The sequence below is a fragment of the Rattus norvegicus genome, chromosome 16 (assembly GCF_036323735.1).
Source record: "Rattus norvegicus strain BN/NHsdMcwi chromosome 16, GRCr8, whole genome shotgun sequence".
Classification (NCBI taxonomy): Eukaryota; Metazoa; Chordata; class Mammalia; order Rodentia; family Muridae; genus Rattus; species Rattus norvegicus.
Genome location: NC_086034.1, coordinates 1,920,095 through 1,936,859, shown reverse-complemented (window position 1 = coordinate 1,936,859; position 16,765 = coordinate 1,920,095). Strand labels below are relative to the sequence as shown.

The 16,765-nt window shown below is 40.8% G+C and overlaps 2 protein-coding genes across 2 annotated transcripts in view; one reads left to right on the top strand and one right to left on the bottom strand.

The window, feature by feature from the left end:
• Dnah12 (dynein, axonemal, heavy chain 12) overlaps positions 1-4,084 on the bottom strand; it is a 166,616-nt gene extending 162,532 nt beyond the window's left edge. The window contains exons 1-3 of the mRNA XM_063275064.1: positions 3,946-4,084; positions 1,502-1,761; positions 916-1,011 (exon numbers count right to left, since the gene is read on the bottom strand). The gene's annotated coding sequence lies outside the window, so the exon portion shown is untranslated. The remainder of the gene's footprint in view (positions 1-915; positions 1,012-1,501; positions 1,762-3,945) is intronic.
• Positions 4,085-4,476: 392 nt separating this feature from the next.
• Positions 4,477-10,053, top strand: Pde12 (phosphodiesterase 12). The gene is made up of 3 exons (NM_001411708.1): positions 4,477-5,893; positions 7,396-7,474; positions 8,065-10,053. Exons 1-3 carry the CDS (start codon positions 4,589-4,591, stop codon positions 8,505-8,507), a joined length of 1,827 nt encoding a protein of 608 aa, NP_001398637.1. The 5' UTR covers positions 4,477-4,588; the 3' UTR covers positions 8,508-10,053.
• The last annotated feature ends 6,712 nt before the right edge of the window (positions 10,054-16,765 follow it).

The window sequence follows — 16,765 nt, the reverse complement described above, 5'->3', positions numbered from 1 at the left end:
ACCTCTGAGCCATCTCTCCAGCCCCAGGTTGAACTTTTTAAAAACCTTCTTATTCTTTAATTGGAAATATCTGCAATATTCAAGAATGAGTAGGTAGTAGAGTTGATGTCATTTTCCTCTGATGCATGTTTGTTCATGGGACCAGGCTGATCACCAGTACGTCCCCGTAGAGAATACTGTCTGCAAAATAACCATTCTCAAGGAATAGGAATGGTATGAAAACAGTGACGGTACAGAAAAATAGTCATGTCTTAGTTGCCAGTCACTGTAAGAAGGGAAACTGATAGAAGGGTGTGTGCAGTAATATATTATTGTGGGTGTGAGTGGGATGCACTAAGAGATTGAGAATAATTAGGGGAACACAAATAGAAGTGACAAGGGAAGGAAGGTGAGACATTTTTGCCTAACAGTAGAATGAAAAAAATGAGAGGCAAAGAAATGTAATCAGATTAAAACAGTTATATCTCTCAGGAGGCATAGACACAAACCTCATGAAGCAAGCCAACCTCTAGTCTTTGGGAAAGCCTAGTAGACAGAAAAAAGGGAGGATATGAATGAAAAACAAGACTGAAGAACAGAGCAAGACAGAGCTGATTTGCTTCTCTGACATTGGACATTGTCCTAGTTTGCCTTTTATTGCTATGATAAAACACTGAACAGTACTGCAGAGGTAAGCAGATCTCTGACAGAGCTAGTTCCAGGACAGCCAAGATTACCTAGAGAAATCCTGTCTCAGAAAACAAAACAAAAGATTGTGACAAAAAGGTTTTGCCCTGGAAAAGACAAAAACAAACCAAGCAAAATACTGAGTAAAAACAACTTGGGGAGTGTCTTGGTTTGGGTTTCCATTAATGTGAAGAGACACCATGACCAAGGCAACTCATAAAAGACAACATTTAATTGGGGCTGGCTTACAGGTTCTGAGGTTCATTCCATTATCATCATGGTGGGAAGCATGGTAGTGTTCAGGCAGAAATGGTGGTGGAAAGGATCTGAAATCTACATCTTGTTCTGAAAGCAAACAGAAGACTGGCATCCTGAGGCAGTTTGGAGGAAGCTCTCAAAGCCCATCCCCAACAATGACACACTTCCTCCAACAAGGCCACACCTATTCCAACAAGGACATACCTCTGGCTTACAGCTCTATCACAAATGGAAGCCAGGGGAAGAACTCAAGGCACAGGTACAGTTCTGTACCAGTTGAGGTCATAGAGTTGAAAAGAGAAGTGAACGTATACCCCCATCCCTAACCCAAAAGCTAGCTCCAATTGATAACAACTTGCAAATAAAAATTTAGTTTTCTCCAAGGGAATCTCACCAGGAAAACAAACTACTCTTAAGGGTTGATTGCATGCCTGTTGCCCTAGCTTTCCCCCCACCCCCCAGACAATCCTTGGGGGTAGAGGGTAAGAAGGCACTGAATCAATGATACAGATTCTGGGAATCAGGTGAGAAGCCGAAGCAGACTCATTTACTGAAATAGTGAGGAGTGCCTTTATACCTTTCCCCTCAGTCCATAACAGCTGGTCACACAGCTGGCACCAGCCGATTGGCTGCCACAGTTACACACTCTTTCTTTGTTGTCTCTGGGTGTCAGGCAGGTTCCAGGATTGGTGAATGCGCCTCCTTGGGTCATTGGAGATGCTAGTCTGAACAATGCTGACTCACTCCTCCTCCACAGGGCCACGAATAGAATTGGTTCAGTTTGGGGTGTTTGCTTCTTCCAATGAGAGCTCATATCAACAAGACTCTTAGAGGAACCTAGAAACAGGAACCGAAGCAGAAGAAAGCTGTCCCACTCGCACCTAGTACTGTCCTTGGTCGTTCCACAGTCTTGCCAGCTCCCCTATACTAGAATCTCCGAGACTGTCCCCTCACCAGTGGTCTCCTGGCTTCTCTTCAGGAATTCCAACCCTGCCATGCAGTGCAAACTCTCAGCTTTTTTCCATGACCCCTGCAATCCTGCAGTTTTCCTGCTGCCAAACCAGTTCCACAAGGAAACATTTACATATTAACAAGTTTAGTGAATAGCCTTGGCTCCCTCCCAAAGCTTCTGAGTGCTAACTCTGAGGAAATAGTTCCCAAAGGTGTTCCTGGTCTTTTGTTAATCACTGGTATTTTGTTTGTTTGTTTGTTGTTCTTTTTCAAATTACACGGGGAAATTACTCAAACTGATAACAAGTACTACTCAAAACTTCCGAGTGCTATCGCCCAAAACTACAGTATCATTTTGTTATTAAGTATAGATAGGATATAAGCGATTTGTGTGGTTTACTTCCAACATCACCTATCAGAATGAATGTGAGCATTGGGAGATTTATAAATGATACACAGAGATTGGTATGTTTCTTTTGCATTGCTTTATTTATTTATTTATTTATTTGTTTGTTTATTTATTTTGAGCTAGCACTACTAGCCCAGGCTGGTCTAGAATACATGATTCTCCCAAATGATGGGATTATAGGTGTGTGCCACCGTGCCTAGCTTAATTTTGTAGGTTTCCTTTTAAAACTTAAAAGAAAATCATGTGTCTACGTTGGCACATGTGTTGTGTGTGTGGGGGGGGGCAGGGGGTGAACATGCACATGTATGCTCATATATAGAAGTCAGATGTCAGCTTCCAGTGTCTTTCCTTAGGCATGACCACCTTGGGTTTTGAGACAGGGTCTCTCATTAGGGTAGGCTGTCTGGCCCAGAACCCTGAGGCTCCAACCTGTAATCCCAGAGCTGGGGTTACAAGCACATACCACTCTGCCTAGCATTTTCATCTGGGTTCTGGGGATCAAACTTAAATCCTCTTTCTCGCATGGCAAACACTACACCAACTATGCTATCTCACCAACAGTGCCGACTTTCTTTCTCTACACCCTTCTTAAATCCTCACACTTGCTAGCCAAGTCCTCTACCACTGAACTGTACCCTTAGTTTGTTTCTTCTTTTTTATTGATATTTATCTGTATGAGTACACTGTTGCTGTCTTCAGACACACCACAAGAGGGCACTGGAACCCATTACAGATGATTGTGAGCCACCATGTGGTTGCTGGGAATTGAACTCAGGACTTCTCAGAACAGTCAAGTGCTCTGATTGTATTTCTTGACATGAATTAAGAATAAAATTATTCCTAGTCATTTCATCCCCAGTATGTATTATCAAAATCATACTATTGCTTAATCGCTCAATGTCAAGTTTCAACTACATAATTACAAATGGACTATAAATCAATTTAATAAAAATATAGCTTCAATAATGGCATTTACAGCTGGGCATGGTGGTGCACACCCTTAATCCCAGCACTTGGAAGGCAGACAGGCAGATCTCCAGAGTTCCAGGACACCCAGGAATACACAAAGCAAGCCTGTTTCGAAAAACAAAAACAACAAAAAGGCATTTACTCATTACTTTCAAGCTTGTGGATTAAAAAACAAGCTTTCCATGAGATTTGACATTTTCAGAATATTTCTTGAAAAATAAAAGATCATGCAAACCAAAGGTCTGGGCTGGCGAAACGGCTCAGTGGGTTTATAAAGGTGTTTATTGCCAGACCTGACAATCTGAGTTCGGTACAGTCGAGGGGTCTTTCTTACAAGATACTGCTCCCTGGGCTCACTGTTCGTTTACAAATAAACCAAGATCATTCGTGTTAAGAGTTTTGAAAGAAATAAAAATAGAAATAAAACTCTCGGCTAAATTTAACTTCAAATAAAGTAAAAGGGGGAGAGGTTTAGCATCTTCGTTTAAGGAGTTCCTAATTCAAGTTTCACCCGTGTCCTGTAATTTTATTTGCTAAACCCTGCAACCCTACGAAGACAAGACCTTCCAAGCTCTTTACTACTTAAAACACTAACCGCTTTCGAAAACAAGTCGGGACTTTTTCTGTCAATTTACTATGCTGTGTAGCTTTAACTCAGTCTTTCCGGGTTCCGCGATGGATACGAAACCTACCTCAAAAACTAACAACAAAACCGTGAGGCTTAAGTAAATTATGTGTCTTGTGTTTTGTATCCTCGGCGCTCATTAGCTGGTGGAGAAACCTGGCGGGCAGCTCGGAGCTACTTAGCTACCCAGGTTCCGCGACAGTAGGGCCTAGCTTTACTCAATCCGCCACACCTCCAAAAACAAGGAACAAGTCCGTCAACTGCGGAGAACGGACGTCCAAATCCTGACCGGAGCAACAGGAATGACAGAAAGCCTAGCGTTTCCCGGAGACACCGACCAGTCACTTCCGGTTCCGTAAGCCTAATGTTCCCACCCTTAGCCTGCACTTTCAACAAAACTTCAGGGTCTGGTAGTTCCCTCCAGCACCTTTATACTTCCTTCTCTCTTTGCCTTTAACCCATGTTGAATACAAACACCAAGACGCTTGAATCTCAAGACCGGCGGCTAAGACAAGAACGAGCGAGCAAGTGGACTTGGCGAAAGTGCCATTCGGAACACCGCGCGCTTTATGCTCACACCGCGGCTTGTTCTTGCTTTCCGACCGGAAGTCCCCGGTCTGAATGGGTCTTGTAGCTGTTTGCCGCCGCTCCTCCCTTTGGACTTAAAACCGGGCGTCTCTGAATCTCTGATCTCGTCGGCTGCCAGGTTCATGTGGAGGCTCCCAGGCCGCGCCGCGCTTCGTGGGGTCCGGTCGGTGGTGGAGCAGCGCAGCCCGGCCGAGGCAACGACTCACGAGGCGGTGCGCGCCATGGAGCGCGCGGTGGTGCGCTGTGTGCCCTCGGAGCCCAAGCTCAGCCTGTCTTTTGCGTTGGCCGACGGCAGCCACAAAAACATGCAGCGGGACCAGAGCGAGCCTCTGGGCCGTGCTCTCAGCCGGATCGCTACCAACGCCCTCAAGGGGCACGCTAAGGTAGCGGCTGCCAAAAAGAGCAGGAAGAACCGAGCCCACTCGAGCGGTGGCGCGGCCTGCGCGGCGACAGGGTCTGAACCGGCTGCGACCTGCGAGCCGGTGGTGAAGCTGTACTACCGGGAGGAGGCGGTAGCTGAGGATGTGCTCAATGTGGACGCCTGGCAGGACGGAGCGGTGCTGCAGATCGGCGATGTCAAGTACAAGGTGGAGCGCAACCCGCCTGCCTTCACGGAGCTACAATTGCCGCGCTACATCATGGCTGGCTTCCCGGTGTGTCCCAAACTCGGTCTGGAATTTGGGGATCCCGCCAGCTCCGTGTTCCGCTGGTACAAGGAAGTCAAACCCGGGGCGGCAGAACCTGGAGACAGCGGTCTCGCGTCATCGTCTCACTCTTTGCAGTCTTCAGCTTGGATCGAGACGGGTGTGGACGAGCGCGTTTACACCCCGTGCAATGCTGACATCGGGCTACGGCTCAAGCTTCACTGCACGCCGGGCAATGGGCAGCGCTTCGGGCCAAGCCGCGAGCTAGAGAGCGTGTGCCCGGTGGAGGCCGGGCCTGGCACCTGCACTTTTGACCATCGACATCTATACACCAAGAAGGTGACAGAGGACTCTTTCATCCGCACTGTCTCCTACAACATCCTGGCAGACACGTACGCCCAGACTGAGTTTTCTCGGACAGTCCTGTACCCGTACTGTGCCCCCTACGCCCTGGAGCTTGACTACCGCCAGAACCTTATTCAAAAGGAGCTCACAGGCTACAACGCAGACCTCATCTGTTTGCAGGAGGTGGACCGCGCAGTGTTCTCGGACAGCTTGGTACCGGCCCTAGAGGCCTTCGGGCTGGAGGGTGTGTTCCGAATCAAGCAGCACGAAGGCCTGGCCACTTTCTACCGGAAGTCGAAGTTCAGGCTCCTTAGCCAACATGACATTTCTTTTCAAGAAGCCCTGAAGTCGGACCCACTGCACAAAGAATTACTAGAGAAACTGGCTTTGAACCCGTTAGCACAGGAGAAAGTACTCCAGAGATCGTCTGTCCTTCAGGTCAAGTAGCTCTGCCTGTTTTCTTCATACTCGCCCATGTTTAGGGTCTGGCGGAGTAGAGGGGGGATGGATATTAGAACTTGTCATTGAAAATATGTCTTTATTTTTGCTCTAGCATCTTAAACGTGTAGCCTGTTCCTTAATTCAGCACATATTAACCTCTCCTAGTGTGCCTATCCTGCCGTAGGTCTCCTTGAACAAGATGAATAGACATTCTTAATGATTGTAAAATCCAGGTAGACATAGTAACTTGTCAAGCACCGTTTTAAGAGCACTTGAAAGCAGTCACAAGTGTAAGTGCCCTCTGTTTTAAGACCTGTTTTGTTACCATTGCTACTAATGTGTAAAAAAAAAAGTCATTGACTTTTTTATCTGTTTTTACAGATAACGATTTTTGTTTCATAAATGAGAAAATGTTCAAACACCCTTATGCCTGTTCATAAAAGTATGAAGCCAGGACTCATAGCCACTTGACAATGTTAGCATTATTGTTCAGGATGGGAACGAAGCTTTAAATTGTGGTGCTTTGTTTTGTTTGTTGGGGTTTTTGGGTTTTGTTTTTTTTTTTTTTTTTTTTTTTTTTTTTTTTTTTTTGCTTGTTATTGAATTGTGTTGATATTTTGAGACATGGTCTGTGTAGCTGGGGATGTCCTGGAACTGTATATGTACGCCAGTCTAGCATTGAACCACTGAGATTCACCTGCCTCTTAAGTGCTGGGATTAAAGTTGTGTGCCACTACGCCCGTCGTCTTTACAGGCATTTTCATTGTTTGTTTTTGTTCAGAGTTTTTAAGTAACGGGTTTTGCCCTGAGTAAATGAATGTCTACCCATTTTTGAGCACCATTGTGTTCTATGCACTCCTGTGTAAGTTCATTTAATTGAATACACACACCTATGAGGGAGGTGATATGGTTTCTTTACCTTGCAACGAGGCACAATGCTGTAAATGCTAGATCTGACTCCAGGACAAGTGTTTTCACACTTGAAAACAATATTCACTCTTAATTTTGTCACAACAATGTATTTTTTCATAATGGTGCATATTGGATGGTTATTAAAATCTTATGTTTACTCATATTACCATACCTTAAAACTTGCAGTATCAGATTTAAAAATTGGTATCTTAGTTTTCAAGAGACTGGAATAAAATAGCTCTACCTACAGTCTTTATTCTTTCTTTTTCGGAGCTGGGGACCGAACCCAGGGCCTTGTGCTTGCTAGGCAAGTGCTCTACCACTGAGCTAAATCCCCACCCCTCTACCTACAGTCTTAAACACAAAGCATTCCTGAGAGTCGGGCATTGCATCTGCCTTTAATCCCAGAACTTTGGAGGAAGAGGCAGATGGAGTTTTAGGAGTTTCAAGGCCAGTCTAGTTTACATAGGGAGTTCTAGGACAGCCAAGAGTATACAGTGAGAAACTGTCTCAAACCAAAACCAAAACCACAAATGTTTTCAGGAGATTGGCAGATACCGACTGAACTCTGATGTTTCCTATTACAGATTTCAGTTCTTCAGTCTACCACGGACTCTTCTAAAAAGATCTGTGTTGCTAATACTCATCTCTACTGGCACCCAAAAGGTAGGTTTTATTTAGCTTTACAATAACTTAAACATTGTGACTTAATGTTACGAAAGCTGTATACACACACACACACACACACACACACACACACACACACACACACACACACACGTTTATATTTAGCATGTGTGTGACGGTGGAATGTGTGGAGGTCAGGGTTGATTCTCTTGCTCCCCCATATGGGTCCCTGGGATTGAACTCAGGTTATTGGACTTGGTAGACTTCACCAGCTGAGACCCAAGACATAGGTTCCTGTAAGCTTTAGCAACTTGAAATACCTACAGTGTCTGAGTGATGACTTTCAAGATAGGGCTGGGGTAGGGGTACACCCTGTAATCCATTCTGAGGACGCTATGGCAGAAGCATTTCAAGTTCATGCCAACACGTAGTTCACAACTCTTATCAAGAAAATAAGTAAATAAAAAATAAAAGTAAGATGTGTGTGGTGTGTGGTGTGTGTGTGTGTGTGTGTGTGTGTGTGTGTGTGTGTGTGTGTGTTATTCAGGTACATGATTTGTGGCTGCAGTGTGCCCTGGAGGGGGCTCTTTAAAAGAACTTTAGCACTAATTTTGTTTGTTTGTTTGTAGGTGGATACATTCGTCTCATTCAAATGGCAGCAGCCTTGGTTCACATTAGACATGTTTCCTGTGATCTATATCCTGGCATACCAGTTATATTTTGTGGAGACTTTAATAGCACACCATCAACAGGAATGTATCATTTTGTCATCAATGGCAGCGTTCCGGAGGATCATGAAGACTGGGCTTCCAATGGGGAGGAGGAGAGATGTGGCATGTCTCTCACACACTGTTTCAAACTGAAAAGCGCTTGTGGTGAACCTGCCTACACAAATTATGTCGGTGGCTTTCATGGATGTCTCGATTACATTTTCATTGACTTAAATGCTTTAGAGGTTGAACAGGTGATCCCATTACCTAGCCATGAAGAAGTTACCACCCACCAGGCCTTACCTAGTGTTTCTCATCCTTCTGATCACATAGCACTTGTATGTGACTTAAAATGGAAATAGATTTTGCTTCACTAACTCTGAAAGGAAGCTAAGTACTTTTCAGAAAATTTAATATGAAACAAAGCTTATATATAAACCTTCAATGAGGCGATCTAGACACTAAACTTTACTGTCATTCCCTACTAGTTACGTTTCAGATGGCTTTGTTACAAAACCAATTCATAATGTTTGCATCATATAATATCTTTACCCTCTTTTTTTAATTTCCTACATTTGGAGGAAAGCATTTATGACTAGCAAGAAGAAAATTGAATTATCGTGTACATTTTATAAGTTTTTTTAAGCTGGTAATTAAGATTTTTAAGTACTATTTGAATAATCTCAATTTTTCTTTCAAAGCACATTTTACATTGAATTATGTTAATATAATTGGGGAAGGAGGGGACATGCAGGTAAAACGTGAGAGACTTCAGAGACACATGGAATACATTAGTCTATCACTACCTCAATTTAGTTAGAATTTATAATAATTTTGGAGCTTTAACAAAAGATTAAAATATATCATTACCAATTCTTACAGCTTCTTCGTTTTTCAGTTAGCATTGCTTTTGAGTGTACAAATGACGGTACAAATGCATGTAATTTTCTTCTCATTTGCACTTCAACTCATTTTAAAACTCATTTTAATGGTAGGATGCAAGCACAATAGAGGATTCAAAGGGAGCAGGAACATGACTTGATCTCTTGCCTTCACTCTTACTCAAATCAAATATTTTTAAGCACACAGGGTTCTTGACCATATGATATGAAAGAATACAGCACAATTATTTTATGAGAAACTTGTGATAGAAGCTTCAGAATGTCAATGAATCATTGAACATTTCTAAGCTAGAAGTGTTTTCAAAACTGTCAGTTTTATAAATAGGAAAAAGGGAAGCAGGCATGGTGCTTTATAGCTGAAAGCCTAGCACTCAGGAGCCTGAGGCAGGACTGCTTAGAGGTCAGTTCTGATCTGGGTTACACAGTTCAAGGCCAGCTCGGGCTACAAACAGGAAAAAAGGGGACAGTATCTGAAGTAAACTTTTTATAGATGTAAGCATTATAGCTCAAGGAACAGAACAGTGCCACATAATTTATAAAGACAGTTTTTAAATGAAGCCAGTGTTGTAAGGTGAGAAATTCCAGGTTAACATCTAGTTTAGATGCTTTTACTGCATTTGTTCTCGCTGTACCTTCTTCGTGATGCTTTAGCCATCGCTTTGTGATTTTCCGGGTTTAACTGTAGCAAAGCAATAGCTTTCTGCAGTTAACTTCTGGCTTAGATAGTAAAGGCCTCTCACCCCAAGAGGAGGTTTTAATTTCCTGTCTTGAAGCCCGTTTCAACATTTTTAATCTGTAAATTCAGTGTTTTTCCCCATATTCTTCTAACATGGTGTATGTTCATACTCTGCAGTCAGCTACTCTTGGGTTACTAAGTCTGGGAATATAAGCATTTCATTTGTACCTCACATTGAACCTTTATTCAGATTCCTTAAAGGGAAATAATCAGTAAAGGGACAGTGTCTTGGGATGCTTAAAAAAAAAGTTGATTAAAAAGTCGATGTTACCAAGTTGTGCCTTCCTAAATACCATAGTAGGTTGTTTCTCTTCCCAAGGATCAAATCCAGGGCCCTCAGTTACATTTCCAGCCATATGCGTGCCCCTTTTGAGAGCATCTCAGTGGCAGTTTATATAGTCAGAACTAGTTCTTTTGCTAAATATTTTTTCAATATTTTATTTGTGTTGCTGGGCATTGGACCCAGAATCGTGAGCATGCTACCTATGTGTAATACTGCCAAGCTACATCAAAGCTACTACTTTCAAAATCTGGTTTGTTTTGCCTTCAGATAACCATGTTGACAAACTTTTTTGAACTCTTAAGGAACTAACAGTAATTTATTCAGCAAGAAGCCAACATTTTGAAAGAAAAATGTTTGTAATATGAGATTATTCATACCTAAGCATTGACATCCCATATTAATTCCATGTTGAGACTGAACTGTGTAATTTACCAAACATCCCACATCCTAAATCCTGAAATTTGATATTTGTGGATTAAATGGCATAATCCAATTCTATACAGACATTTCAGGATATTCAGATAACGAAGTGTAAAGATTTGACTCCAGCATACAGATATCAGGATGATTGGATACAAAGGTAGGGAAGACTCTATGGAGATTGTACCAAACTTATCTGTACTTAGGAGTTAGGACAAGGTGTTAATCATAAGTGTTTAAAGCTATTTTCGTGATTTTTCTATTACTTTTGAAAATTTTAATTTTCTGAGAAGTCTAGCAATTTTGTGGCAAAGCACATTTATGTCACAAGTTCTTAGTAAAGGAAAAGTGAATATTTCAGAGTATGTTATTCTGTTAAAAATCAACTCTTAAAGTTGATTCTAATAACACAGTTTGTAATTCATTAGCAGGAATATCATTTCTGGCTACAGTATCTTTTCTTTAAAAATCTAAAAGTCTCTATAATGTAAGGGAAGATAAAAGATTGTTGTACTCCGCATAAAACTCCATAGGGCAGTCTTCTGAAATATGGCCAACACCAATTTAATAAGCACTACTCAAAAATGTGATTGCAAATCTTTTGCTCAGCATACTTGCAAGAAATACTATCTTGATTTCATTTGTAGGGAGGAAATGATTTTAAGAGCTTTCACTGATGAAGTAAGTTCTATGGTCCTATTTTTTAAGAAATATGCCATTTCTGCTAAGTGGTGATGAGTTATTATCTGGGTGAGCTTTTAGCATTACAGTATAATACTGCACTCTGATTATAATACCAAAACACTGAGGTAAAACTTAGATTAATATTTGTTCTTTTTTTTTTTTTGAAAGTTTTTTTTTTTGTTTTTTGTTTTTTGTTTTTTTTTGTTTTTTTTTTCGGAGCTGGGGACCGAACCCAGGGCCTTGCGCTTCCTAGGCAAGCGCTCTACCACTGAGCTAAATCCCCAACCCCAATATTTGAATGTATACAACCTAGTTGTATTTAATACATTCACTGTTGTGGAACTGAGTCTAAGGCATTTTCATCACTCAAAAAGGAAAGCCTAAATTAAACTCATTCTCTACTGGTGTGGATATATCGTCTGCCATCTTTGATATCTGTGTGTATGGGCTTGGTATGTTTTCCAGGTTTATCTATGTTACAGTGTGCACCAATACGTCATCTTTTCCCAGGTTTACCTGTGTTACAGTGTGCACCAATACGTCATCTTTTCCCAGGTTTACCTGTGTTACAGTGTGCACCAATACGTCATCTTTTTCCAGGTTTATCTGTGTTAATGTACCAATACTTCATCTTTTTACAGCTGAATATTCTCTACTGTGTGGATAATACATCTTGCTTATCTGAACATTTAGATTGTTTCTTTTTGCTATTGTGACTAATTCTATGGATACTTGTGCTCAAGTTTTTGGTTGAACATCCCCTTTTTCGGTAGTTCTAGGGAATCAAACCCTGGACCTGTCCACACATTTTGAGCTACACACCCAGTCCAAACATGTTATCAGTTCTTTTAGAGTATATACTTCAGTAAATTGCTGGGTCAAAATTCTCTTTGGCTTTCTGCAACGGTGGCCTCACTACTGTTATATACAGGTTCAGGTTTTCCTTCATCTTCACAAACTTATGTCCATTTTTTAAACAACCATCCTAGTTAATATGAAGTGATACTTTAATGAAATACTACATGCTTATTTTAAACATCTTATTGAACCTTCTTTTCCAAAGCCCACCTTCAGGAATTGCTACTTTTATTTATGAGTTTGTGCCAAGTGGGAAAGGTTTTACTGCTTCCTTTAAAGAAAACTGTGAATATCAAAGGTAAAAATACAACCTTGACTATAAACAAAGAATTCTGGTAAAGGCCTAAGACCTGCACAACAAAAGGCCATATTTCACACTACTGCAATTTCTGAGATTTTTTTTTTTTTTTTTTTTTTTTTTTTGGAGCTGAAAACCAAACCCAGGTCCTTGCATTTACTAGGCAAGTGCTCAACCACTGAGCTAAATCCCCAACCCTAAGAACTTACTTTTAAATTGGTCCACTTAGAATCCTATTTTGGGTACAGATTAGCAGGTGCCAAGAATGTCTAAATACTGAGAAAATGAGATGCATATAATTGAGTATGATAGTAAAGAGTAATGTATAATCATGAAAAGTCCAAGCTATTATAGATTTAAAAATCTCTAAATTCAAGTTAACAAACTTCAGGCCAGTAAATGTAAGCTGGCATTTACCCTGTTAAATAAGGGGTGGGAAAAATATGACTTGACCACCTGTAGTGTATTAATACAAATGCTAAAATTTAATTTATATAGAAACTAATTTCAAACATCAAGCTTATCAGTTGAGCTGGTTGATGCACTATATAACTATTAATAAGTGACATTTAAAACATTAAACCTGAGCCTGAAGAGACCACTTGTTCTTCCAAAGGACCTGGAGTTCATTTCCCAGGACCCACATGGTGGCTCACAACCTTTTGTAACTCCAGGTCCAGGGAATGAATCCAGGATCCTCAACTGGTGTCTCTGTGATCCAGGCATAGCACTTATACCCATGAACTTAAAAAACACCAAAACAAAAAAACAAAAAAACCCTAGAAAAACAGTTAAAGTAGTCATTTCAGCTGATTTAATATCACTCAACTTCCAGTCTGATTTATTCTGATAGGAACCTCTTGTTGATTTGTCAAAACCCAAGTTCTGTGATGTTTTGTGGTTTTTTCTATGTAGTTCTGGCTGTCCTGGAACTTACTTTGTAGACCAGGCTAGCCTCAAACTAGAGATTTGTACCTGACTGCGGGCAATACGAGTGTGCACCACCACAACTTGGATATGTAATACTTTTTTTTTTTTTCAGATCTGGGGACCAAACCCAGGGCCTTGCTCTTGCTAGGCAAGTGCTCTACCACTGAGCTAAATCCCCAACCCCTTGTAATACTTTTATTATTCATTTTTAAACTCAGTGGAAGCTGGGTGGGATGACACAAGCCTTTGATCTCTCAGGAGGCAGAGACAGGTGGATGTCTTGAGTTCAAGGCCAGCCTGGTCAGAATTTCAGGACGACCAGGTCTGTTACCCGGTTTTGAAAAACAAAAACAATTTTCTTGGGACACTAAAAAACTATCTCATCATATATCCATTTAATGGTGAATCTAAGCCTATTTCATCTAGCAACTCCTCTGATACCCTGGAGAGTTGCCATTGCACATTTCCTTAGGATACTGAAATATTCATAGGTGCATTTTTGATAGTTTATCTGTGCTTTCTGTAACCATTGGTGTTGAATCCAAAGGGAATTTGACAGTTTAGTTGACTTTCTTATATTGAATAGGCACTTTAAAAAGAATTTATCATATATAAACGTTATTGCTGATGATAAAGTTATACAGGAAATACACTCTATTCTGATGGATGTCGAAGATGGTACGTAGCAGTAATCCTGGCACTCGGGAGATGGAAGCACACGAATCGGTTCAGTTTTACCCACAGCTGCTTATTAAGTGGGAGTCCAGCCTGAATGCTGAGACTGTCCCGTGCAGTTAAAGAAAGGCTGGGTTAATGGTAGTGTTAACATGATCTGAAACAAATTACATTCCCCTTACCCTAAACTATCTTTACCTTAAGAACTCTGTATTTGACTGTCAGACTGACAAAGTCTGACACCTAAAAGAAACCCTGTACTTGTGGGTTGTCACTGTTGCCCTGGCAACTCTTTACCTTTGTCTCCAGGAAATGTCTACTTTGAAATATATATGTATTTTAAAAGTATGTATTTTGTGACTGGCTTCTCTCACTTAGGTTGTTTAGGTATTTCCATGTTGTAGCATCCGTACTGGTTTTTTTTGTAATGGGTTCCATTGTTAGGTTATCATACTTTCATCTACTTATAGACTAATGGACATTCATACTGCTTACACTTATAGACTAATGGACATTCATACTGCTTATACTTATGGATTAATGGACATTCATACTGCTTATACTTATGGATTAATGGACATTCATACTGTTTATACTTATGGATTAATGGACATTCATACTGCTTATACTTATGGATTAATGGACATTCATACTGCTTCCACTAGTAATTTTGCTAACATTTGTGTACAAGTTCTGTGTGGGTGTCTTAATTTCTCTTGGGCAGTCCTTTGCCATGGGCAGAACTCTTGGGTCATGTGGAAACACTTACCTTTTGAGAAATTGCTAGAGTATTACTGAAGGCAGGTACACAATCCCCACCTGCCAAACAGAGTTCCGATTTCTATACACCCTCAACATGAAGTTTTCGGATTATAGGATTCTAGTATGTAGTGCACCACTTTTGCTTTCTGGTTCACATTTCTCTTTCCTCTAGGGAACATGTGTCCCCTACTTAGAAGACTCCAAATGGAGTCCTAAACAGCACCAGACCTGGATCAGTTTCATGTGTGCATATGTGCTCATGAGAGTTAACTAATGCAAGGAAGGAAAATTACAAGTTATTTAAAACCTAATTCTTTTTAAAACTTCCATTTAACTTTTAAAACATGGAACACAAGGACTGAAATTGTGGAAAATTACTGTGTGGACAGAATACCATACACGTCTATTTGAATGGCACTACATCTGGACAAAAAAAAACAAAAAACAAAAACAAACCACTGTTTACTAAGCCAGAACCGTTTGTAAGAGCTTGTCGTTAAGTGCCCCAGGAACTGAACACATGACACTCGTTTGCAGAGTAGAGGGTATGAGCTGGAGGGGAACCTAGTCTCATTTCTTCTGTTGTAAACAATGATCTAGAAGGTATCAGCAACACTGCTGCTTTACGTACTGACTGATTCCTGGTGTTGACGCTTACTGAAGCTAGTTTAATTTAACCACTTAAAACATGCTACATGGACTACAGAAATAACCTTGGAATTCATTAATACCTGCCTAAATGTAACAAAAATGCTGGGATTAAAGGGATTTGCCACCACTGCCTGGCAAATATTTAAAATTTTTTCACTTTGTTTCATTTTCATGTGTATCTGTTCACCACATGCACAGTGCCCAGAGGCCAGAAAAGAGCTTTGGAACCCCTGGAGCTGGAGTTACAGATAGTTGTGAGGCCCACCTCCGTGCTGGCAATCTGCCAGTCTGTAACCACTGAGCCGTCCCTCTAGCTTAGTTTTTGAAGTTACTGTAGTGCTAACTTACACTTCCAACCCCTTAACTTATGTTAGTTTCATATTTCCTACTTTATATCCCATAAAAAACACACACATCACTATTTTAATTTTCTCTAAAAAGAAAGACCACCTCTTACTTGGAAAGAAGAGCTGAGGACATTTCAAGCACATCAAATGAAGCAGACTAATTAAATATACTTTATCCAATAGCCTATTTCAGATACTCAAACTGCTTAACTTCACTTACTTTGCTAAATTCAGTACTTTTTATTTTATGAACAATATAAAAACACACATTTTACAAGCATGTAATTGACTTCAGAAATAAAATTTTAAAGCTGAATGTAGTGGTTTATACCTTTAATCCCAGCACTTGGGAGGCAAAGGCAGGTGGATCTCTTAAGTTCAAGACCAACCTGGTCTACAAAGCAAGTTCCAGAACAGCCAGGGGTGTTACACAGAGAAACCCTGCCTCAGAACACAAACGAAAAATTAAATACAATTTTCAATCCATGAGTTCATCTACATCTGTAAGAGCTTTCACAAATCATAAAAAAAATCAGTTTATAAAACATGAGACAATGTAGACAAAATTCCACTCCTACTAGTACAGTTACAGCATGTCTCGCTGTTGCCAACAAGTGGTATACCTCTTGTGCGGACATTTTGAAATGCCACTCCACAGTGCTTGTGGACTATCCTCTAGAGTAGCATCACATAGCTATGCATTCCACCTAACATTAGCAGCTGAATGTATGCACACCCACTTGTCATATCTGAGAAAGGTCTTATGCAGACCTCGAACTCAGTAAGTGGACGATGGTGAGTTCTGAGAGTCCTACCACCTCTGTGGCACAATACTGGGATCGAACTCAATGTATACAAGGCAAGCACTCTGCTGACAGAGCTTCTTCACCAACCCTTCATACCCTGCTTCTGGAGTTCAAGATCTGACCTCTGAACTCATAGCTTTAAATGGTATTCTACTAGAAAAAAAAATAAAAGCCTTCATACTGCACCCTACTTTTTTAATTCACACGACATTTTAACTGACAACTTAAACCATAAGTAAATTCACTGGGATTTGTCCATACTATGTAA